General features: G+C 36.1%; 4 protein-coding genes and 1 long non-coding RNA gene across 9 annotated transcripts; 1 reads left to right on the top strand and 4 right to left on the bottom strand.

The window, feature by feature from the left end:
• Window positions 1-3,904: 3,904 nt before the first annotated feature.
• On the top strand, window positions 3,905-23,460 carry LOC110788145 (uncharacterized). Of its 5 annotated transcripts, XR_008920837.1 has the most exons (9): window positions 3,914-4,252; window positions 4,802-5,289; window positions 7,589-7,749; window positions 8,988-9,085; window positions 12,829-12,902; window positions 16,061-16,383; window positions 16,784-16,854; window positions 17,307-17,787; window positions 22,419-23,457. It is a non-coding gene; the product is annotated as an uncharacterized lncRNA (long non-coding RNA). The 5 variants fall into 5 exon arrangements; XR_008920836.1 differs by having other exon boundaries at window positions 3,905-5,289; window positions 22,419-23,460; XR_002533258.2 differs by having other exon boundaries at window positions 3,918-5,289; window positions 17,668-17,787; window positions 22,419-23,456.
• Window positions 9,104-12,097, bottom strand: LOC110788141 (cytochrome P450 72A397). The gene is made up of 5 exons (XM_021992783.2): window positions 11,788-12,097; window positions 10,954-11,171; window positions 10,568-10,812; window positions 9,736-10,132; window positions 9,104-9,657 (listed from the first exon to the last, which is right to left on the bottom strand). Exons 1-5 carry the CDS (start codon window positions 12,068-12,070, stop codon window positions 9,229-9,231), a joined length of 1,572 nt encoding a protein of 523 aa, XP_021848475.2. The 5' UTR covers window positions 12,071-12,097; the 3' UTR covers window positions 9,104-9,228.
• On the bottom strand, window positions 13,040-15,626 carry LOC110788142 (cytochrome P450 CYP72A219). The gene is made up of 5 exons (XM_021992784.2): window positions 15,312-15,626; window positions 14,963-15,180; window positions 14,574-14,818; window positions 13,768-14,164; window positions 13,040-13,679 (listed from the first exon to the last, which is right to left on the bottom strand). Exons 1-5 carry the CDS (start codon window positions 15,592-15,594, stop codon window positions 13,254-13,256), a joined length of 1,569 nt encoding a protein of 522 aa, XP_021848476.2. The 5' UTR covers window positions 15,595-15,626; the 3' UTR covers window positions 13,040-13,253.
• Window positions 17,592-20,056, bottom strand: LOC110788143 (cytochrome P450 CYP72A219). Its single transcript, XM_021992785.2, has 5 exons — window positions 19,774-20,056; window positions 19,281-19,498; window positions 18,835-19,079; window positions 18,099-18,495; window positions 17,592-18,017 (listed from the first exon to the last, which is right to left on the bottom strand). Exons 1-5 carry the CDS (start codon window positions 20,054-20,056, stop codon window positions 17,592-17,594), a joined length of 1,569 nt encoding a protein of 522 aa, XP_021848477.2.
• LOC110788144 (cytochrome P450 CYP72A219-like) lies at window positions 20,723-23,161 on the bottom strand. The gene is made up of 5 exons (XM_021992787.2): window positions 22,885-23,161; window positions 22,393-22,610; window positions 21,929-22,173; window positions 21,475-21,844; window positions 20,723-21,384 (listed from the first exon to the last, which is right to left on the bottom strand). The coding sequence occupies exons 1-5, from the start codon at window positions 23,156-23,158 to the stop codon at window positions 20,959-20,961; spliced, it is 1,533 nt and encodes a 510-aa protein (XP_021848479.2). The 5' UTR covers window positions 23,159-23,161; the 3' UTR covers window positions 20,723-20,958.
• Window positions 23,461-25,671: the final 2,211 nt, after the last annotated feature.

Genomic DNA, 25,671 nt, shown 5'->3' with positions numbered 1-25,671 from the left:
TAAGTAAATAACCGACTCAACATAAAAATATGCTTAATTATTCCTTAGACTAAGTAAACAACCTAATTACTACTACTAGAAAATAGGAAACAATTCTAACAACTTCGACTTACTAGTAATCTCTGGATAGGAATTAGTTTTCCAGGGTGTTTATATATATACTCCGTGTACATATTCTAAACCTAATTCACTCTTTGTTTGCTCTTTCTCCTCTCAACCTCATCAATCCCAACTCCCTTGTCGATATGGGGAGTACGAAAACGAAATCGAAAAGGCGGCACAATAATGTGTCGAAATCTAAGGTTTTACCACCGGAGCTAGATTTACCACCGGAATTATGGAAGGAGGTACTAGCGAGGCTGCCGGTGAAAACCTTATTAAGATTCAGGGCTGTTTGTAGATCCTGGTGTACGTTCTACGATCGATGATCCTCATTTCCTTTCGATGCATCTTACTCGTTTTAAGAATAATAGGGACAAGAATCACTTACTTGTCACTAGTTCGGACTTCTGGGGAGACCGAAAATTCCGAGTTCGTCTAAGAGATAATTTGACGACAACTACACAACTTGGGCAAAAGAGCAAATTATTTAAGATTTTTGGAAACTGTAATGGATTGGTCGTGTTTAAAGATTATAAGTGGAATAAGATTAATAATAGTATGCATCATTTGATAAAGCTGTGGAACCCATCTACACAAAAATCTATTGTACTTCCCTCTTGTCCGGGCCAAAAAAACGTTGTTATTATAGGATTTGTCCCTTCCAGTAATCAATATAAAGTGATTGCCTTTGAATTACCTTCCACAAGTTCGACGACGTTTTGGGTTTATTCAGTTAGTGATCATCTTTGGAGGAGCAAAACCGTTATGATTGATTTTCCTGTTATATCTTTGCAATCTATGTGTTGTTATGTAATGTATGGACACGTGTGTGATTATTTCAGGTATGTGAAATTGCCGGTTGTTGAAGATCCTGAAATGGTAATGCATCTGTTTAACCTAGGCGAATCATTGGCAGTGTTTGGTATTTCAAACAAGAGTAGCTGCATTTGGGTTATGACGTCGGAAAACAACAACGACAACCCATGGAGTGTATGGTTTACAGGAGATTCTAGTTCAGATGGGTATAGATTATTTTCTCAGGGAGTGTCATATAAGAGGCATTTTAATTTTTATGGATTATTCCCCAGTAGACGGCTACTTCCGTCATATAAGAAGCTTTTATTTGATGAGAATACAAGTACATTCATTGTAGTCTACAACAAATTTGATGAACCAATGTCTTATAACATTATAACTCATAAACTACGACGGGTGAGAAAATCTAGAGCCGGTCCTAGAATCAATTTTGTGGATACTTATGTGGAGAGCTTGGCTTTGTGCGGAGGACGACGGGAAGACCAAACTTTGTTACGCTAATTCAGAGATTGATATATCGTTGCCTGGTACTGGTTTGTCCATCCTGGTTCAAAGAATTCAAGAATCAGTTATTAATATTTATTATATTTGCTGTTTTCTTCCCTCAATTCATAGCTTGTAATTAAAGACTGAAGTTTATAATAATATCTGTTGCCTGATCTAATTAATTGTAGTGAAATTTGGATCATATAATTGCTATTTGCTGGAGTTAATCAGTGACTTAAGCATAATTGTGAAGCGAATTCGCCGGGTGAAACATAGTTAACTAGTTAAGAGATCGATTTTGAGGAATTGGCCTTCGACTTGTTAATATCAAAGGCATACATAGTTTATCATGTTTCAATTATCAATACATATATGGCCCTATGAATATATAATCTAGCTAGGCTTCTTTTTTGTTAAGGAAACAGGGGTTACGAATCAGCCTAGCGGTAATTCCCCAGAATATGAAAGACACTAATTTGAAATGCCAAAACAAACACAAAGGCATTGGATAAAAACAGTGTTCCCCTTTATTAAGATGAGGCTCGGCGAAAAGACCAGCAGAAGTAGCTACTAATAAGATTCAATCCTTCACCAAAATATCCCACGTACCTAGGTTATCTCAATTTTAATTTACTCGATACTTTTTTATAGGAAAGAAAAATAAGGTACTACCTACACAAGAAACCAATATAGAGTTGGCTCAAGTGGTAACCATCTTGATATCGCTTAAGGGAGATCTCGGGATCTAGCCTTGCCGTATGCAGAAGCTTTTGTTGGGGGACTCACCCACTATAACTCTATAAGCAAAGTGTGCGACACAGATCGGATGCAGATTTAGTCGGAGCTAAGCTCTTGATCTGTATGCATGTTTCAATAATCATTACATACCCTATTTCTTTGTTCTAAAATAGCTGCAACGTTTCCTCACCACCTTCATTTATCCATCGTAAGTAATTTACATGGCCTATTTTATTTCATCCTTATAGAACATTATTGTAGATATTAATCATATCATATATATAGGCGCTTGCTCTAATACTCTGTACTGTATTTGTTTGTGGATATGACAGTAACAGAAAAAGCTCACTAGTATATTTTCCTTAGGCGGTGACGCATATCAGGTGGCCGGCAGAACGGTAGCATTATCTTGGTTGCTGTATAAGGCTGATTAGTTACTCGTAGTATGAAACATGATAACAATTCCTATAAGTGACCCTAATTCTAGTATGGAGTACTCCGTATTAATAAAGATTAGAGTCTAGTCTATATGTACTTTTTCATTTTTATTTTATAGAGAACCCATATCCTCAATGTTGTTTGATAAGTTATATACATAATATGTAATTTTGAAACTAAATTGAATTGAATGACTTATGTCGTGTCAAATTCGTGTTTGTGTTTGTTAAAGTGTCAAAACATACGGATGCATGTCACTAATTTAATCCATTTAATTAAATGAGTCTTTTAAAATAAAGCTGGTTTAGTGTAGTGATTGCTCACCCAAGGCAACAATAATAGAACAAGCTCGAATCCAACAAGCCTTTTACCAACTATAGACAAACTTATCCAAATGTATATTTATGAGAATTACTATTTACACACATTTTAAGATCACTTAATAAAAAAAATTAAAAAATTCCAAAACTAATTATATCAGAAAAATCAAAAATACCCAAAAAGACCTTAAAAATTAAACTCAAAAACAAAAAGTTTCCGAAATTACCAAAAATATTTGAGATTTATTTTTGGATATTATTTTTTCAGATTTTTTTCATAGTTTCTAAATGCAGAAAATAATTTCTTAATGCAAAATTTGAAATAGCCTATTCTACCCCTACTTTTTATTAAAAGAAATCCCTATTTTGTTTATCTCCTTCGGTCCTTCTTCATCTCCAATTATGTACTATTCAACCTCCATTTTTGCAGCTTTAAATCATCTTTGACTTTACTCCATAAAAATTTATTCATTCATTGAGTCTCAGAAGTACAATTATTCTATTTTCGTTTAAAGAAGCACAAACAAACTTCACAAACATCGTCAGTCAAATCCAGATTAGATATCAATTACTAAGATAATTTCTTAATCTTGATTATGGAGGAAGAAGCTAAGTTTGATAAAATTAATTGATTAACTACGAATAAGATTAAAATATTTGGTTGGATTGTTGATTGTCATCAAATATGACCAATTACTTATGAGCAGCATAACTGGATAATGGGACTATTGATTTGTTTGCACTGTTTGTAACAACGGTCGACCATATCTCGTAAAACGGTTGAGGAGCAATGACTTATTTTACTGATTTGGGGCACCTTTGTCATTTTATGTTTTGTACAAAGATATTATTTTATGCATTTAGCAAACACCCATTTTTTTTCGTGATTTATCATTTTGAATTTTTAGTTTTTTAGGTGGTAAATTACAATTTTTAGTTTTTTAGATGGTAAAAAATATTTTTTCAATTTTTATAGGTTGTAAATAACAATATGTCCTAATAAAAATTAATTTTTTTTAAAAAAATCAAAAACTAATTACTCCCTCCATCCCTTAATACTTGCACCGCTTCCCTTTTCGAGCCGTCCCTTAATACTTACACCGCTTCTATAAATGAAATGCGAGTATGAAAGAACGGCGGGACTAAATCAAAAAATTCGGAAATACACAAAAAAAAAAAAAAAAAAAAAAAAAACTGAAAATTAAACTCAAAAATAAAAAGTTTCCGAAATTACCAAGAAGCCGGAAAACTAGAAAACGGGGCACCAAATTGCCGGAAAACAAATGTTTGCCACCGGAGTTGTGGCGGAAAGTCTTCGCGAAGCTGACGGTGAAGACCCTAGTCCGATTCAGGTGCGTCTGAAAAACTGGTGCTCTCAAATCGATTCCCCTAATTTCATTTTTATGTATTTTAGAATCTTCAAGGACAATTCTGACAAAACTCACTTACTAGCCGTCGAAAAGGAGGTAAATTTGGAAAATTTGGGAGCATAATCACAATTCGTCAAAGCGACACATTTGGAAACCGCCCTACTTCTGCAAACCTAAAAAACATATGCTCTGGTTGGGAATTGTAATGGGTTGGCAGTTGCTAGATTCTTATATCTCTGAATTTGACGGGAAATTGAGTTTGTGAAACTTTTCTATTAGAGAATCCTTGACACTTCCGCCTCCCCCACTGACTTTTAAGTGCTTAATTACTAGCTATTATCTGGGATTTCCCCCTTCTAGTAATGATTATGACGTTGTGTTTGGGACTGATTGTATTCCAGATTCTGGGGCCGATTTAGGTCTTTTGCAGTTTATTTGCTCACTGACTACCTACGGACTATCAAACAAAGTACGATCAAGTTGCCTGATATGTTTGTGTATTCACTTCTGTTTGAATCTTGTTATTTCTAGGGGCAATACATTATATGGTGTGTGATACAAATCTATGTCCTGGAGAGGATAGAGGTACCCATGTTCTTTCCTTCTGTGGAGTCAAATGTTCAAGTGCCTTTTCATCCTTGGTGGTGGCTGTTTTTGGCATATCTTCTTCAAATAGTCTCATATGGGTTATGAGTAAGGATGGTGGAGAGAAGCAAGGGCATTGGAGTCTTGAGGTTTTCTGGAGATTCTTGTTTAGATGCTTACATGTTCTTTACAAGATTCAAATTTGAAAAGATTTTCTATGATGAACACAGTGGTACATTATATACAGTGACCTGCCAAAAATGGCAATTGATGCCTTATAACATTACAAGCTATACTATGTGTTGTCTGGGAAAATCTATTTGGCCTAAAATATGACATGTGGATACTGCTGGGGAGAGCTTGGTGTTGTGCAAGGACGTGAAAGCCAAACTTTGATATCATTCCATGAAATGGTGAATTCCGGATGATCAAAGGTAAATACCATGCCTACGAATTACAATTTGTTTGTATGTGTTCATGATGTATGTGTTCCTTCCCTGCAAGTGTGCCAACTGCTGTGATAGGATTTTTCTTCCTGTTTGTCTATTATGACTTGTATTGCATTGTTCTTTGATAATTTGATATCCAACATTGTTCTTGTTATGCAACTTCTTGTTTTCCATCTCGGGCATGTGAAGACTGATAATGTCTATAGCAATTACTAGCTGAAGTTGAATTCAGAGTAACCTACTAGAAAGTGAAAAAAGGCAACACTTGCAACAGGTCTCTGTTCATAAGAAATTTCAGACTTTTAGCCTCTTGCCTTTGTGCAGTTTCATATGAGTGATAAATTCTTGTTTTCTTATTTTTCTTGTAGTTTTTTCAGACTTATAGCCTATTAGCCTCTTGCCCTTTTGCAGTTTCATATGAATGATACGTTCTTGTTTTCTTAGGTTTCTAGTAGTATCATCAGGCTTCCTCCATATGTCTGATGTGAATAGGTCTTTTTTTTATGTCAAGAGAAATTCTACTCTTTTTTTGGGGTGAAAAAGGAGTCAATACATTAACTAAATCGAAGAGTTTGTGGCGTAAAGCCTATTACAATCCGCAACATAAGTGTTCAAACTGTAACTAGGTGATGGGGAAACATCATAGTTACATACTTACATTCACATCTAAGTTAATTGCTTTCTTTGAAGAGCAGTGCTACTTATTGTCTTCTACTTTAGCTTAAAATATTAGAAAGTTGTAGCAATGCTATACTATTCTAGTAGGTTTCTTGCTTATTTTGGGATTGCTTTCTCTATTACTAGTACTCTAGTATTTCTTTGTGTATATCCGTATTAAAACATTTTGAAATAAAACACTAGCATAATTTTCCTTTGGCAGTGAAGCTTATTAGAAGAAGTCAGAGTTCGTAGTTGTTGCGGGTAGGAGGTGATGCTTCTTTTGGACAGTTGTTTCCTTGTCAAAAATAAATAGGGGGTATTGTACTTTTGTAGGTCTATTGTAAACAGAATGGTAGGACTAGCTAAATGGCTTGTAGGTAAGATATTCTTATTTCAGTCGTTATATCAATTTATTTTTGAGAAGTATGTATATATTACTGGTAGTTACTGGTTAGTATGGAACTTCTGTTGATGCTTGTACCTTTTTTGTTTACTGATAATGTAAGATATACTCTATGCTTATCTGTCCGGAGTTTTCTTTTTGGTATGATGGGTTACTCAAGTCATGGACTGAAATTTGTATCTGCAACCTGTACTAATTGGTTTTCCCTGTTATATAGTTTTTATTTAAATCCAATTTTTTGAGATATAGATAAAGGTAATGAACTGGAACTGTCAATATTCATTAAAGGTTAGTTCCAGTCTGTAGGTTTTTTTGATTTTCACCTTTTTCTGCCTTGGAAAGACTTGCAGAGAACCCCTTCTGGCTGAGATCCTTGACTTCATTATCTTAGTGAACGGGAACTTGGGAAGTATTAGGAATATCATCAAGGGGCTTGTAGGAAGTGATACCTTGCCTAAATTTGTATCCTTATAAATCTTTCATATGGCAGTTGAGTTGCAGGTTGATACAAACTTTTTACTATTTCTTGTTATTGCAAACAGCTGTTGAATTTCTTGTAAATTTGGAACTGCAAGTATAATGGGTGTCCCTTTGTCCGGAAGGCTATAGTGGTTTTTGTATCAGATTAGTCCCTTCTAGTGAATAATGAGATAAAGTGGCTGCCTTCCGTTATGATAATAGATAAACCATTGAAGTTTATTCATTTACTTGTCATCTTTGGAAGATCAAAATGATTATGAATTTATGATGGATCTTACTGTTGCATTTCGGCAAATTTTAAAATGTACATCTTCCTAATCCTATTACTCGTCTCATGGAGCTACACACTGACCTTGTGTCCTGTAAAGGAAAAAAATTCTAGCACGGATGAACTTGCCCATTTTCTTAATTTTGACTCTGATACTGAAGATTTCAGCTACGTAGAATTACTAATTGTTGCAAATGAAATGTGCAAGTGGTACATTTTTTCCGTGGGAAATTGTTAATGATTTGGTATTTTATCTATGAGTAGCTGGCATACGAATCATAATAAAAAGATGGAGGAAACAACCTGTGGAGTGCATGGTTTTGAGTGCATGGTTTTTAGGAGATTGAACTTTAGGTGTACAAGGTCTTTAAAAGCTGTACATTTGGAAAAATATTCTATGGTGTAGGCATCTAGAAATTAAAATCTCCTAAATGAACACTTATTCCGGTAAATGAACAACTGGTGTCTTACAGCATTACAACCCATGAAGTGGAGCATTTGAGGAAATCTAAGGATTTTGTCAGAGTGCACAATATGTGGAGAGCTTGGTTTTGTGCTGAGGACCTGAAGGCCAAAATTGACAACTTTCTCATGAAAGGTTTAGTTTCAAATGGCTGATTCTGGGAGTTGGCAGGTACAGATTTTTCCTTCTATGTTCTTTTAAAGAATTTTAACTGTTGCCGCTTAGATTAGACGGTCTATCATTTTATGATTTACAGTGCATTGCCCAAGGATATTCGGAATCAGTTAATTATAAGAAGTCTGTTGTAATTTGGATCACAATTGCTCTGCCTCCATGTTTGCATAGTTTGGAATGTCAAATTCTGTACTAGAGTGAACTCTGATCTAGTTTAATTTTATATCCTGTTGCAGCACAGCAGCAGTTTAAAGTGTGAATGAAACTACGAAACGTTGAAACCTATAAGGATGTGTCATGTGACTCATGCACTCGTCATGCAATATATGTAGTAGTCATAACAAATTACCAGCTAGACAAACACATCACATCAATTGACAATGCTTCTATTTTGCTGTTTAACTTCAATTATTTTCATTTTGTGTATATAATGACTAAAATGTCTATTATATTTACTGCTAATAACGAGTTCAATATAAACTAACTGGACTGTAATTTGCGGACCCTTTTAAAGATATATCTTTGTAGCCAAATTTGCACCATGCTCGCCTGTGCTTTTACGTAGTTTCTTTAGGACATCAAATTCTGCAACCTTGATTTCTGAAGAATGAGTTTGTGGCTTTAATGGTTCATTCTTTTCCTATTTATAATGTGATGAGTAGTGGAGTGTTTAGCCTAATTCTTCAGCTTGAAATATGAGGAAAGACAAGGACTTTATGCTTTTGCAATTGTTCTTGTACTTATTTTAAAGACAATGAAACAATCGGCATGGCCTTCTCTATCAGGTGCAGCCGTGCAGCCGTGCAGGACACTATGATTAGAGAAAACTCTGTTTTGTTTTTTGGTGTTGGAAGTGATGTTTATTACTGAAAGTCTAAGTTAGTAGCTGATGGAAGAGCGTTATTGCCTTTGCCTTTATGCAGTTTCCTAGCAATATCAAATTCTGCAGCAATGTTCTAATCAATTGTCCTCCTTGCTCGGGTTTTGATGGTTAATTTTTAGCTTAGTCCATTATCTGAAGAGAACTTGTATTTCAGCCTTTTTCTTTGATGTGGAATATGAGCAAATGCTGGCATTGTGTGCTTCTGCAATTGGTGCTTGCTGTTTTTTTTGTTTTTTTTATATAGATAAAGGCTTATAGATTAAAGGAAATTCCTGTTGCTTTTTCTGTTTTTTTCCCTTCTAACGTATGATACGATACGACATTAAAAACTTGTATTGTTTGGCATTGGCAGTGATGCATACTAACGGAAGTCAAAGTTACTTGCTGATGTAGTAGCATCTTCTCTTGTTTTTTCGTTCAGACACAGCTGGTGTGTTCAAGACGTATCTGGTGAGTTAACTGCTACACCATTTTCAAGAAATATCTATATCTTACTTTCATTAGTTGGTCATGTAAGTATTACATATTTTCATTAATAATCAATGGCTGCATCAAAAAATGAAATCAATTTGTAACATAAGATTATCGGTGGATTATTTGAGCCTGTGTAAGATTATATGAGCACCATGTTGAGGCTGTAGAAACATAACATTCATGGGTGCATGAACGTAAGAGGGTGAAATCTCAAGGGAAAAACGTTGTAGAATCTTGGATATTGCCATTTTAGCTTCAGTCATAGCAAACCTTTCCCCTATGCATATTCTTGGTCCCCATCCGAAGGGAAAAAATGAGTTATTACCTTTTGCTGCCTTGAAAATCCCTTCAGCGAACCTATCTGGTTTGAATTCTTGTGCATCATCACCCCAAAATTCCTTATCTCGGTGAATAGAAAGTATTGAGAAAGTGATTAAAGTGCCCAAAGGAAGTGATAATGCACCTAGACTTGTATCTTTGTCAATCCTTCGTGACAGTTGAATTACTGGTGGATACAATCTCAGGACCTCATAAAGTATCATTGTCACCTAAACAAAGCATAACATATGTTCAAACTTTTATTCAGATTGATACATTAGTAAAATGTTAACTACTAGAGAACTTACTGTCTTCAAATGGTTTAAACCTTCAAAGTCTGGCACATTGTTCCCAAATGTTTGCAAGACTTCTTCCCGTGCTCGTGCTTGCCAGTCTTGGTGCTTGCTCAATAAAATCAGTGTCCAAACTAATAGTGTTGATGTAGTTTCTTGTCCAGCCAAATAGAATAATTTGCACTCATCAATTACCTCTTGAAGATTCATCCCAGCATGCTGATTCTTGTTACTGCCAGCAGCTTGTTGGATTTCCTTTAAATTAGAATCCATAAGTATACCTAACAGATCACTCTTTACCGCTTCTCCAGCCTCCATTTCCACCTTTCTCTTGTTGATAATTTTCCTCAGTGAACTGTGAATACGATCTTCTATGTTTTTAAATCTCCTGTTTCTCGGTGTTGGAATGTATCTGAAGACAAGTGAGCATCAAAGTTACTTTGCTTAATTATTGGATGACTGAAAAACCCTATGTTTTTGGTCTAAATAGAAATGGGAAGTTTCTTACTGTCATGGAGAATTGGACCCAGGAACTGGATATCCTGGAAACTCGCAATGAAAAAAAGGAGTTGAGCTAAACCACAAGAGAATCCTGTCTGTGCCTACCCCCAACCTAGAGAAGCTAGGCCTTTTCTTCAAAACAAAGGGAGGGAGAAGATCTAGATCACAACAACCGAATTGATTATCTTGATAGTCAAACAATTCCCAATCATAGTTTGTTTCTTCCTCTCTTTTGTTTCTGGGCTTCCAATTTATCATAATCTATTACTGAACATGTTGGCTAGATCATGCACCTTTCTCCCTAAGTATAATGAGCAAAATTTTCAGTTTTTTTTTGAGAAGTTACCTGAATCCTGGGATGTAAACTGAGTGCATCATCAGGAGAGCTAAATCTGTCTGTTCTTTCAGAAGTTCAAATATCCTTTGCCCCTCCTCATAGTTGCTACCAAATGCTGCTCTAGATATCACATCAGCGGTGAGTTTCATTAGATCCTGCCACACATCTAGCTCCCCTGTACCCGTTTCAGCAACTATCACCTCCCATTTATTGATCATCTCTTCACAACTATCTCTGAATGCTGGCAACATAAGCTGTAACAAACACCATAAGCAAATTGTTTCTTGAGGAATTTGAGTAGATTGCTCAAATCGCTTCCTATCAGATATGTTTTATACACTGATCAAATCATTTCTCCATATGGACAAAAATAAATGAAGAGTTTAGGGATTGACCTTTAATTTCTCCACATGGAAGGCAGGGTTGATGATCTTCCTGTGTTTGGCCCATTGTTCTCCTTCATAGCTAACAAGTCCTGGGAAAAGCTTATCAAAAATGGGGTTGAACTTTGCCTTTCGGAAATCATTGGTCTTCATGAAAGCCTCCTTGGTTAACTCTGGCTTTGAGATGCTAATCATCGGTATAGGACCAGCCCAAACAAAGTAGTCCTTTCCTGCATTGATGATCACCATGAAACTAATTTCTAACTTTACTTGAAATCGCAGAAATCTAGGAAGATAGTGACAATTAGACTTGTCAAAAACTGACCCGACCCAAAAATACTGGGTCTTGAACAAGATTTTGTGATCCGTAACCCAATTTTATCCGTACCCGAGCAATCTGAAAAGTAATGGGTCAAAGCCCGACTGAACCTGTATTTGACCCGACCGATTGAAAATCATTGTATTTATAATAATAAATGAGAAAATGAGGAATTTTAAGCATAATAAACACGTTGTTGTTACTATTGTTGGGTAAAATATGATTTTATTTTGAATTATACGCCATTTTATGGTTGAATTTGACTAAATATAAACTTGTGTAGGAAAATATGTTAATTGTGCCCATATTTTGTATATTTATTACCTAAATTAATAAAAATATAATACGCGTTTTAAAATCTGGGTCAACCCGAACCCATAAGTGACCAACCTGAATTAACCCGAACCCGAAAATAATTTTTCACAACCCGACCCAACCGACCCGTTTTGACAGGTCTAGTGACAATTGTGGAACCATACAAGTGGTATCAATTTCATGAACAAGAGTTCAGATTTTAAATTACATACCGAATTTGGTGACAAGCTGATGAGCAAGTGGATCAACACGCGGGAAATAATCATTGGTGAAGCTGGTCATGGGTTTTTCTAAGGCCCGAGTGCGCAGCAACGAGTAATCTTTCATGTCTCCGAGCAATAGCTTGTAAGAAGTACCAGACAGACCTTGCTGTCTGAACCATTTCTCCGCTTTCTTGGGCCTCAGCCATACCCAGTTTACCACTTTGAAAAACCCTATCACAACAAGTATACTGGCAAAAGATAGCAGAACAGAGCTTGCTGTTAATGTTTCCATTTCTGGTTCTTTGTTGAATTTCACTCTTAGATCTCATAATATAAATATCTGGTCTTAATACTGGGAGTATGACAGAGGACGCATGGAGTGACGTCAGATGTGTGGCTCTTTGACTTTAGTTTAAGAAGTCAACTTTCCCTTTTAATGTTTTCTTATTGCTTTTCTTGGGAAACACGTCTAGATTCTGATTTTATCAATGATATTTTTTTGTGTGGAGTTGGCCGAGTAAATGTGGTATTGATTAATAAATATCTTTGCTATATGGAACAAGTTGACAAAGTTGTTGTTTACTGAGCTTAGCAGATGGATCTGCCAGCAGATCTGTTATAAATGAATTAGTAACATTTTTAATGGACAACTTGGGATAGCCATCTTAGACATGATATAGCTAAGGAAAACAGAAAGAGAGAATAATGCATGAATGTAACTAGGATTCTTTCCCATAATTTTGATCGTAGAAGTCCTAATGTTCAGAGCTGTCAACTCAGGTTTGCGTTCTGTTACATATTGAGTTTAATCAATTCAGCTCATATTGGATAACGGTTTATGCGGGATTATGTTTTCATACAGATTGAATGTGTAAGTAATTTTTTCATGAACTAGTCACAATTACATCTGCTTAATTTTTAGAAACTATTTGTGAAATTAAGCTTTAGCCTTGTTACATTCTTTAGTTCGGCGTCTAAGATGATAAACTCAATTGGCATTGCTATCTATATTCTCTAACAGATAAGTCTCACTTGTGTCATTTGGTGTAGGCCTTGATGCATTGAAGTCGAAGTCAAACTTAGTGGCGAATGGAAGAACATCTCCTTTTGGTCCCTTTGCCAAGGTAACTCATGGTCTGATTGCCGCATTGTTTACTTGAATATAGTTATTGTACATGTAAGTATGCAATCTGTAGGAACTGGACAACCTTGAATCTTTTGTTTACCTAAAATAGTTATTGATTGAAACTGGAATTTGTGGTTATTCTAAATAAAAGGTGTTAAACATTCATGAGAAGTCCGAAAAAACTTTAACCTATAATTCCATCAAAAAAAATAAAAATAATTAACCTATAAAATACATGTCCAAACACATGCTTGGACTAATGAGAAACTAAGGAAATGAAATCTCTCGGGAAATACCAACAGTACGTTATGAACTTATGATTGTATATTTGAATGATTATTGCATACCATCAAAGCTTGTGTAAGATTATCTGAGCACCATGTTGAGGCTGTAGAAACATAACAGTAGATGGTGCATGAACGTAGGATGGTGAAAGTTCCAAGAAAAATCGTTGTAGAATCATAGATAATGCCATTTTTGCTTCAGTCATGGCAAATTTTTCCCCTAAGCATATTCTTTGTCCCCAACCAAAGGGGAAAAATGAGTTATTCCCTTTCGTAGCCTTGGATATACCTTCCGCGAACCTGTCAGGCTTGAATTCTTGTGCGTCATTACCCCAAATTTCCTGATCTCGATGAACACAACGAATTGAGAAATTGATCAGTGTACCCGGAGGAACTGATATCCCCCCTAAATTTGTACCCTTATAAATCTGTCTTGTTATTCGATGCGCTGGTGGATAGAGTCTTAGTACTTCATATAGTATCATAGTCACCTAAGAAAAAGTTTAACATACCATATGAATATATGATTAAAATGTTTTATTTTATTATTTATCATCGTGAAAGAATAACACAACTTACTGTCTTCAAATGGTTCAAACCATCTAATTCTGGCACATTATCCCCAAATGTCTGGAAGATTTCTTCTCGTGCTCTGGCTTGCCAATCTTGGTGTTTGCTCAACAATATTAAAGTCCAAACTAGTAATGTTGATGTAGTATCTTGTCCAGCCAAGTAGAACAGTTTACACTCATCAATTACCTCTTGAATACTCATCCCAACATTCCAATCCTTGTTATTGCCAACAACTTGTTGGATTTCCTTATAATTGGAATCCAATAAGATGCCCAACAAGTCACCCTTTCCCTCTTCTCCAGCCTCAATTACCTGCTTCCTTTTGTTGATGATTTCATGCAGCGAAGTATGTATTTGATCTTCAACTTCTTTAAACCTCCTATTTCTAGCTGTTGGAAGGTATCTGAATGCAAGGGACAGTATTAAACCCTACTTTGCTTAATAAATAATGTGTGGGAAGGTTGCAGGATTTTATAAATAACTAGTATTTCGGCTCGGGCGATGCCCTAGATTATTACGTGAATAACAATTAATAAATATATTCTTTAATGAAATTATGTTTGGTTTTTTTTTTTTTAACAAGATAATGTTTTTTTTTTTTTGAGGGTCACAAGATAATGTTTTTTTTTTTGAGGGTCACAAGATAATGTTTCCGTATTATATTTAAATTAATTTTGAAAAGATAATATATAAAAGATCATAGCTCAATTGGATAACACTTTAGTGTTGAAAGTGGAGGTCACATGTTCGAATCTTATGCAAACATATATAGACATTTGTATAATCGCCTTTTAATATATTGTATAGATTACCTCACTCCTGGAATGTAAACTGACTGTAGCATAAGAAGAGATAAAGCAGTCTGTTCCTTGAGAAGTACAAATATCTTTTGACCCTCTTCATAGTTGCTACCAAATGCTGCTCTAGAGATCACATCAGCACCGAGGTGCAGTAGATCTGGCCACACATCTAGCTCACCAGAACCCTTTTCAGCTACTACCATCTCCCATTTGTTGATGATATCTGTACAACTATCAGCGAATGCGGGTAACATAAGCTGTAACAAGCACCAAAAGCAAATTATTATCCCGAAAGTTTGATTGCATGTTCATATATTTCGAAGTTAGAATCTTATGCATTCTTAGACTAATTGTTTTTAATAGATTAGAAAAAAAAGTTAACAAAAATTTTAGGTACTGACCTTCAACTTCTCAATACGAAAGGCAGGGTTCATCATCCTGCGATGTTTGACCCATTTCTCTCCCTCTAAACTGACCAGCCCAGGAACAAGTTTGTGAAAAATAGGGTTCACCTTTGTCTTTCGGAATTCGTTCGTCTTTGTGAAGGCCTCTCTTATCAACTCTGGCTTTGATATGTTTATCATCGGAACAGGACCAGACCAGAGGAAGTAGTTCTTTCCTGCATTAATTAAGACCAACCTTAAAATCAGTTTATCATTTTCTCAGAAATATATACAAAGATACCCCTAACTGTTTAGTTGGATCATAGTTGAAATCAATCTGCTCAGCTTTATTGGTCAGACTACATACCAAATTTGGTGAGGAGTTGATGACGGAGAGGTTCCACACGCGAAAAATAATCATCAGAGAAGCTAGTCATGGGGGTTTTCATGGCCTGAGTTCGCATTGTAGCTAGATCTTTGAGGTCTCCAAAGAAGAGGTTGTAAGAATTACCAGAGAAACCTTGCTGTCTCAGCAATCTTTCCAGCTTCTTGGGCCTCAACCATACCCAGTTCACCACTTTGATTAACCCTGTCGCTACTACTATACACACTATTGCTATCAAAACAGAGTTTGTTGTCACTGTTTCCATTTGTTTGTTCTCTTATCTTTGTGTATAATTTTTAACTTGAATTTCATGTCTTATATAGGACTGTTTTTCATTTGTTGGTACAAGGAACAACATGGGACGCAAGGGATGATGTCAGATGGATAGCTGACTCTCCTACTTTTTATTTATTCTCTCTCTTTTCTTTGAAAATATCATAACGGGCTGCGGATTATTTTCCTATCAGACAGTGTTACACTTATTTAACCGTTATGCCTAACAGTATGTCAGGCAGGCAGAGGTCAGCGATATGGCACAAAATTATCGGACGGACTTTTACAAGAATTTGTAAAATCATAAATGAAAATACTCTTGAAAATTAATTTTGATAATTTGCTAAGCTACTTTATAGTGTACTATGTTGTGTGTGTTTTACAATTTGTCTTTAGAAACTTAGTTAATAGAAAGTTAAACATTTATTAATAATTTGTTGTTTAATTTCCTTTTTCAGTGTTCAACGAAGAAAATTCCACACCCAAAGAAACATACAAAAGGCTGCATTTTGACTTTTAATCATTGTAGACTTTGTTTGAAATTTTGAATTTGGTTGTTGGAGAATATACATGGTCAAGATAAGGAAAAGCAGCCAACGCAAATGTTGACGCATTGACGTAAAATGAGGACTGAGGAGGCACCAAAAGCTACTTATGTTCATGCAGGGGTCCAATTTGGGAGGACTTAATCGTCCAGACTTATTTGGAGAGCTTGGTGTTATCCAAACCCAATATCATTATGATTAGCTGAATCGTCGATTCCTGACTTCTTAGAATACAGGTAAATTTCATATCTATCTTGCAAGATTATCCAGCATCTGTTCTTGCTGTTTTAATTTCAAAAATATAAAACCAAATTAAATCAAATTAAACAAGGGAAAATAGACAAGTCGGGTCTTTCTTTCTAGTGAACTTTGGACTAGTATTGCCTGTGGCTCTTACATAGTCGAATGTCACATCTGCATTCTTAATCATTTAGCAATTTCTTCTGATGTCCTCTGTGTTTGTGATTTGGATGCTTTGTTCATTTTCCTAAATCTATCACATAAACAGTCGCACCGGAGAACCTTGTTATATAACTCCACATCTGAGAGTCAGTTTGTGTTGCTTTCTCTAAAGTTTTCTTTAAATATCTGATGCTCTATCTAAATTTTTTCACTTTTGTTATCTTGTGTTGGCAGTAATTGTTGAAATTGGCGGCTGGTGGAAGATTGATCATCTCCGTTCAACTTTCTTTACCCAGAAAACAGAGGTATCATATTTCTTGAGATATAGATGTGAATCAGGAACTCTTTCTAATGACACAATGCCTTATGTTGTGTTACTTATCATATACTTTTTCCCTTAGCGTCCACATGCTACGCCTTACTACTTGATTACTCTTTTCATTCATTTTGACTTTCGCATCATTTATTATCAAGATTTCATATCGTAATAGGCTAATAGCAGCTTTTATGAAACTTTAATTATGTGTTTAAAGCATTTGTGCCTTATTTGCCTTAATATATATTCATTTATCTTCTTCTTTTTTGATCTGCAACATGTTGGAAGTTTGGAACTATCCAAACCTTAATCCAGTTATAATTAAATTCCAATGATTGAGACTGGCATAAGGATTGATTCTAATTCAGAAGTACCAGAACATACATCAGAAAATTGAGGTTAAAATGTCAAACTTAAACCCAAACTCGGTTCATTGCACAGGAATCCATCAGTCATGGAGTATGGAGGAAAGTGAATGCTGGTGGTGCAATTTAAGGAAGAGAAACTTCAATTTGTTAAGGGAAAAGGAGTATGTATAAAGCTAGAAACTTGAGCATATGTAACTGAGAACAACATTTCTACAAAAGTAATGGAGAATAAGAAAGACATCAGATATACATAAAGCTTGAAATAAAAAACATGTCCAAGTTGAATATGAATGATCATTTATCAAATAAATCAGGTCAATTCTTATTAAGAATGCATATTAACTTTAATGGCATACCATCATAGCTTGTGTAAGATTATCTGAGCACCATGTTGAGGTTGTAGAAACATAATAATCTTGGGTGCATGAACGTAGGATGGTGAGAGCTCAAAGGAAAAGCGTTGTAGAATCATGGATATTGCCATTTTTGCTTCCGTCATGGCGAATTTTTCACCTATGCATATTCTTGGTCCCCAACCGAAGGGGAAAAATGAGGTATTCCCTTTTGTTGCCTTAGCAATCCCTTTAGCAAACCTTTCTGGTTTGAATTCTTCTGCATCATCACCCCAAACTTCCTGATTCCGGTGAGCAGGATGCATATAGAGAGTGATCATTGCTCCGGACGGAACTAACAATGAACCTAAATTTGTATCCTTATGAATTGATCTTGTCATCTGCATTGCTGGTGGATAGAGTCTGAGAACCTCATACAGTATCATAGTCATCTAAAACAAACAAACAAACAAACAAACAAATCATATAGTTAACAGATCATACTTTGTATTTTTTTATCAGAGAAAACTTACTGTCTTCAGATGGTTTAAGCCTTCAAAGTCAGGCACATTATTCCCAAATTTTTCACAGACTTCTTCTCTTGCTCGTGCTTGCCAATCTTGATGCTTGCTCAAAAAAATCAATGTCCAAACTAATAATGTCGATGTAGTTTCTTGTCCAGCCAAGTAAAATAATTTACACTCATCAATTACCTCTTCAAGGCTCATCCCATCCTGTTGCTTTTTGTTATTGTCAGCAGCTTGTTGAATCTCTTTAGAATTGGAACCCATGAGTATACCCAACAGGTCAGCCTTCACTGCTACTCCTGCATCAATTTCCTCTTTCCTTTTGTTGATGATTGCACGCAGCAAACTACGTATCTGGTCTTCTATCTTTTTGAATCTCCTATTTCTCGGTGTTGGAATGAATCTGAATTCAGGCAGCAGAGTCAAATTTTACGTAGTACTCCCTCCATCCCATAATATTCGCACCGTTTTGACTGGACACGATTGACAATGCACAATTTTGACCACCAATATCTTTAAGTACATATTATAAAAACTTACTACGTAAAACATTAATATTTTGAAAATATTTATTAAGATGAAGCCAACAATATATTATACTAACATTTGTTTTCATATACTAGAAATAAAATAGGGTCAAAGTGAATTATGTGAATGGTGCAAAAAGTCAAAACGGTGTGAGTACTTTGTTTGTAGAATTAAAAATCAATTAACTAGTGGAATCGTGGATATCATAAATTACCTCAGTCCTGGGAAATAAACTGATTTTACAATAAGAAGAGCTACTTTAGTCTGCTCCTTGAGGAGTTCAAATATCCTTTGTCCCTCCTCATAGCTGCTACTGAATGCTGCTCTAGAGATCACATCCGCACTGAGTTGCACTATATCCGGATACACATCTAGCTCTCCTGAACCCCTTTCAGCTACAACCATCTCCCATTTGTTGATAATTTCTTCACAACTATCACGGAATGCGGGTAACATAAGCTGTAACAACCGTTAAAAGTAAATTACTACCCAGGTTCTGTAGTTAATATATTCAGTCAGCTGTATTAGTAGCAATCCATGAAATTATGTGCAGGATATTTTTAAATTTAACAACTAAGAATTATGATCAATATCTTACATACTGGTCGTACAAACTCTACAGACAAAATGAATTGAAGAAGTTAAAAGGAAATAATTGACCTTCAACTTCTCTACATGGAAGGCAGGATTTATCAACTTCCGGTGTTTGGCCCATTTCTCTCCCTCGTAGCTTACAACCCCTGGCAAAAGCTTGTCAAAAATGGGGTTCACCTTCACCTTTCGTATTTCGTCTGTCTTGATCAATGCCTCTTTAATCATCTCTGGCTTTGAGATTTGTATCATAGGTATGGGGCCAAACCAGAAGAAGTAATCGTTTCCTGCAGTGATGATGGAAAACCAATCATCAAATTAGTTTCACATTTCTATAAATATATTTACTAAAATCCATATCATGGTGATCATATATGGTCAAAGTCTTCTATCTGCACTTCTTTAAAAGTCAAAGTGTTGCGACTAATGTATTTAAATTTGAACATGTCAAATGTCAAAAGCAAAATAAAAGTATCATACAACCCAACATGTTCCTCAGTTCATCAAAAACAAAAAATTACAGAATAATTATTGAAAAAAAAACAGAGGATAGATTACAGACCAAACTTTGATGCAATCTGATGGCGGAGAGGTTCCACACGAGGAAAATAATCATGGGAGAAGCCAGTTATGGCGGTTTTTAAGGTTTCGGCGCGCATTGAGGTGAATTCTTTTAGATCTCCAAACAAGAATTTGTAAGAAGTACCAGATAAACCTCGTTGTTTGAGTAATTTTTCCATCTTCTTCGGCTTCAACCATACCCAATTCACCACTTTCATTAACATTGTCAATACTATTACACATACTACTGATATCAAAACCGAGCTTGCTGTCATTTTCTCCATTTGATCCCTGAAATCTGAAAATATAAGCTCTGTAATTTTTATAGGAGTATGATTAGTTTCATTTGTTAATTTTTATGAGGAAAAAAACACAGAGGAGACAGGGGATGATATGAGATGGGTTAGCTGCCTAGCTGGTTGCTCTGATTCCAGAAAGTCAACACTCCCAATTTTTTTTTCTTTTTTGTATTTTTGTTTTGTTGCGATTTAGGTTTGTTTTTATTAAACAAATTCTTGTAAAAGACTATGACAATTAGTGATTAACTATTCCGTGTTAAACATAGTGTGACAGTTAAGTGTGTGTCAAATGATGTAAACATTGGGAAGTTTTCTTAAACGGTAGGAAGTGGAATTTATATTTGTACTCCGTATCTTGGTAAGGAATACTAATAAGTGGTGTAATAAGTAAGCCCATGTTTCTTGGCCTTATTTATGGGCTCTTCTAACTCGGGAATGGGGAGAATTGAAATTCTACTACCAGAAAATACCAAACCTTAATCCGGTTATAATTAAATTCCAATGATCGAGACTGGAATAAGGATCGATTCTAATTTAGAAGTACCAGAACATACATCAGAAAATTGAGGTTAAAATGTCAAACTTAAACCCATACTCGGTTCATTGCACAGGAATCCATCAGTTATGGAGTATGGAGGAAGGTGAACACTGGTGGTGCAATTCAAGGAAGCCAAACTTCAATTTGTTAAGGGAAAAGGAGTATATATTAAAAGCTAGAAACTTGAGCATATGTAACTAAGAACAACATTTATACAAAAGTAGTGGAGAATAAGAAAAAATTCAGATGAAATAAAAAAAGCACGTCAAAGTTGAATATGAATGATCATTTATCAAATAAATCAGGTCAATTCTTATTAAGAATGCATATAAACTCCGATGGCAAACCATCATAGCTTGTGTAAGATTATCTGAGCACCATGTTGAGGTTGTAGAAACATGATAGTCTTGGGTGCATGAACGTAGGATGGTGAAAGCTCAAAGGAAAAGTGTTGTAGAATCATGGATATTGCCATTTTTGCTTCAGTCAAGGCAAATTTTTCGCCTATGCATATTCTTGGTCCCCATCCGAAGGGGAAAAATGAGGTATTCCCTTTTGTTGCCTTAACAATCCCTTCAGCAAACCTTTCTGGTTTAAATTCTTCTGCGTCATCACCCCAAACTTCCTGATCCCGGTGAACATGTTGCATATAGAAAGTGATAATTGCACCTGAAGGAACTAACAACGAAGCTAGATTTGTATCTTTATGAATTGATCTTGTCATTTGCACTGCTGGTGGGTAGAGTCTGAGCACCTCATACAGAATCATATTCATCTAAAACAAACAAACCATAAAGTTAAAAGATCATACAATACTTGTATTAAATTTTAAGAAAATGAAGGGATAAAATAACAGAGAACATACTGTCTTCAAATGGTTTAAGCCTTCAAAATCAGGCACATTATTCCCAAATCTTTCACAGACTTCTTCTCTTGCTCGGGCTTGCCAATCTTGATGCTTGCTCAATAAAATCAATGTCCAAACTAATAGTGCCGAAGTAGTCTCTTGTCCAGCAAAGTAGAATAGCTTACACTCATCAATTACCTCTTCAAGGCTCATCTCATCCTGTTGGATTTCTTTAGAATTGGAACCCATGAGTATACCCAACAGGTCAGCCTTCACTGCTACCCCTGCATCAATTTCTTTTTTCCTGTTGTTGATAATTGCACGCAGTAAACCACGTATCTGATCTTCTATCTTTTTAAATCTCCTGTTTCTCGGTGTTGGAATGAATCTGAACTCCCGCACCAGGGTCAAATCTTACTTGGATTATAGAACTAAAATCAATCAGTGGAATTTGTGGATGATATAAATTTACCTAAGTCCTGGGAAGTAAACTGATTGTACGATAACAAGAGCCAAGTCAGTCTGCTCCTTGAGTAGTTCAAATATCTTTTGTCCCTCTTCATAGTTGCTACCGAATGCTGCTCTAGAGATCACATCTGCACTGAGTTGCATTATATCTGGATACACATCTATCTCACCTGAACCCCTTTCTGCTACTATCAACTCCCATCTGTTGATAATTTCCTCACAACTGTCACGAAATGCCGGTAGCATAAGCTGTTACAAGCATTAAAAGTAAATTATTACCCAAGAAGTAGCACATAATCCATGAAATTATGTGCAGAATACTTTGTTCCTTTCGCGTTTTATCAGTAGTTGATCTGTCTCATCATATAATATAGATGAATCTCTTGTTGATCATTCGAACTCTTTCGTTTCCTTAATCTATATTAGCTAAAATATGAAATGAAGAATTAATTAAAGGGAACGACTGACCTTCAACTTCTCGACATGGAATGCAGGGTTGATTAACTTCCGATGTTTGGCCCATTTCTCTCCTTCATAGCTTACAACCCCTGGAATAAGCTTGTCGAAAATGGGGTTCAACTTCACCTTTCGAATTTCTTCTGTTTTGGTCAACGCCTCTTTAATCATCTCTGGCTTTGAGATTTGTATAATAGGTATAGGGCCAAACCAGAGAAAGAAATCGTTTCCTGCAGTTTTGAACCCAAATTGCCAAACCAATCATGAAAACCATATCATGTAAGCATATACAGTCAAAGTTTTATGTCCACAATTCCTTAAAAAGTCAAATTGTTGCGAGTATGTAGTCAAATTTGAACATGTCAGCTCTCAATTCAGCCTGATCTACTTCATTCCTTTGCCAAAGCAGTCAAATTTCAAAATGTCAACCCAACAGGTTCCTCATTCATTAAAAACAGGAAATCCAGAAAAATTACTGAAAAAAACAGAGGATAGATTACAGACCAAATTTGGATGCAAGCTGATGGCGGAAAGGTTCCACTCGAGGAAAATAATCATTGGAGAAGACAGTCATTGGGATTTTTAAGGCCTCGGCACGGAGCGAGGTGTATTCTTTGAGATCTCCAAACAAGAATTTGTAAGAAGTACCAGAGAAACCTTGCTGTTTGAGCAATTTTTCCATCTTCCTAGGCTTTAACCATACCCAATTCACCACTTTGATTAACACTGTCAATACTATTATGCATACTACTGATAGCAAAACAGAGCTTGCTGTCATTTTTTCCAATTTTTGCACTGAAATCTCAAGATAGAAGCTCCTTCATCTTTCTAATGTTTAATTAGAGGGGGTGAAAAACAGATGAGTTGCTGCCTTGCTGGTTGCTCTGATTCAAGAAAGTCAACTCTTATTTTTTTTATAATTTTTTTTTTTCAATTTCAATTTGTTTAATACTTCGTATAAGAGTGTGTTTTATTCATTTAATTTTTACTTATCTTTTCTGTATTTATCTGAAGTTACCTGAACTTATTAGAAATTATCAAACTTATTTTAGTTATTTACTTGGTCAACCCTATACGAAATGAAGAGCATACGTCTTGTAAAAGACTGGTTGACCACATATCGTGTCATGTCATCCCCACCTCTTACCCAGGCGCAACTGACAAACTACTTAATATGATGTGTTGGTTAAGTAAGTGTCAAACGGTTTACTAAAAGAAACTGATTAAAATATTTTATTTCAGAGTGTTGTTTGTTACCGAGTACAAGAATATATTGCTCTGCAGTATGTTTCCCAAGATATTCAGATTCACACACAAAAAACTATTGTTGTTAATATTAGTACAAATCTCTATCCCCGTATTATAATAATAAATAAAACTATTACTTCGTATTATTTTTATTGATTATATATTGTTGCGTCTAGCTTATAAATGTTCAAAGAAAATGAAAACCTCAATCACTTGATAAAAAAAGCCACCTCAATTGGTCACTGGGAAGGGGTGGAAATAAGCCCTGGAGGTACTAAACTCACACACTTGCAATACGCGGATGACACAATCATTTTCTGCCCTCCAAAAATCCAATACCTACAAAACATCAAAAAAAGCCCTCATCTTGTTCCACCTTGTGTCTGGCTTTCAGGTAAATTTCCACAAAAGCTCATTGATTGGTATTAATGTTTCTGAGGCTTGGTTAAATCGAGCAGCAGAAGTGATGCTATGCAAAGTAGGCAACCTCCCTTTCACGTACCTCGGACTGCCAATTGGGAGTAATATCTCCCGTATTAACAGTTGGGAACCCATTATTGACCGTATGGAAAAAAACTGGATGCTTGGAAAGGAAGGCTACTCTCGATCGGAGGGCGAGTCACACTCATAAAATCCTCACTTTCAAGCCTCCCCTTATACTTCATGTCACTCTTCCCCATTCCAAAGGGAGTCATTAACAAAATCAACCAAATTCAGAGACATTTTTTGTGGTGTGGGTCTTTGGACAAGAAAGCCATGCCTTTGATAGCATGGGAGATTGTGGAGCTCCCAAAAAATATGGGTGGGTTAAGCATCGGAAATATCCTTCATCGAAATATGGCACTGCTGTTTAAATGGGTATGGAACTATTTCAATAATCCACCCTCACTGTGGAGACAAGTCATTCAAGAAAAATACAGGTACCCTCAATCCCTCACAATTGGTGAGCTACAACTCCCTAAAACGGGGGGTCCATGGCGGGGCATTTGTGCGTCCCTCCTACAGCACCCACCCACAGGCGAAACAACTAGCCTTAAACGGCATCCGCAAAAGGGTCGGGGATGGATCGAACACTCTTTTCTGGCATGAAACTTGGCTGGAAGCATTACCACTAAAAGTCCGTTTCCCGCGGCTCTTCCGCCTTGCTTTAAACCAAGATGCAACTGTGGCATCTCATGCGTATTGGGATGGCTTGTATTGGGCGTGGAGCTTCTCATGGACACGCCAATTAAGGCCTCGTGACATCGAAGCCAAAAAAGAGCTGAATCTCCTCCTCCAACAGGCTCACTTATCTTTGTCAAACTCTGATTCATTGGCTTGGGCACACGATAAATCAGGTACCTTCTCAACAAAGTCTTTTACAAAAGAATTGGCAAAAGCAGACCCTCACCCCCAAGGGGACGCAATCAAGGGCATATGGTGTGGTTTCGTGCCTCACAGAGTTGAGATATTTGTATGGACTGCTCTCCTTGGCAGAATACATACAAAGAATAGGCTTGCCAGATTAGGCATCATCCCAAATTCAGAAGATCTATGTGTGTTATGCAACTCCGATATTGAAAGCCACGATCATCTTCTCCTACATTGCTCCTTCTCCAGCCAACTATGGGCCTCTTGGCTCGATCTATGGAACATCAAATGGGTCCATCCCAGTCGCATAAGAGCCGCCTTTGAACATTGGAACCCTCCAAACAAGAACGTCTTTTTTAAAAAAGTGTGGACTGCAAGATTTTTTATCATCATATGGACAATATGGAAAGAAAGGAACTCGCGAATCTTCAAGAATACTAGCAGTCCTATCTCAGAACTACACAATCTAGTCTTGCTACGACTAGGCTGGTGGATTAGTGGATGGAATGAACCTTTCCCATACTCACCCACTGATATTCAACGAAATCCAATATGCTTATTATGGGGTGGAAACAAACCATCACTACAAAGCCAACATATTACTGCAACTCACCAAATATGGACAGCTCCTGACCGTGAACAACTGAAATGGAATGTGGATGCGTCGGTCAATCCAATAACATCAAAATCAGC

Source organism: Spinacia oleracea, chromosome 5 (genome assembly GCF_020520425.1).
Source record: "Spinacia oleracea cultivar Varoflay chromosome 5, BTI_SOV_V1, whole genome shotgun sequence".
In the NCBI taxonomy this organism is placed as follows: domain Eukaryota; kingdom Viridiplantae; phylum Streptophyta; class Magnoliopsida; order Caryophyllales; family Amaranthaceae; genus Spinacia; species Spinacia oleracea.
Note: the sequence above shows the minus strand (reverse complement) of the source record. Positions and strands in the feature narration are given on the sequence as shown.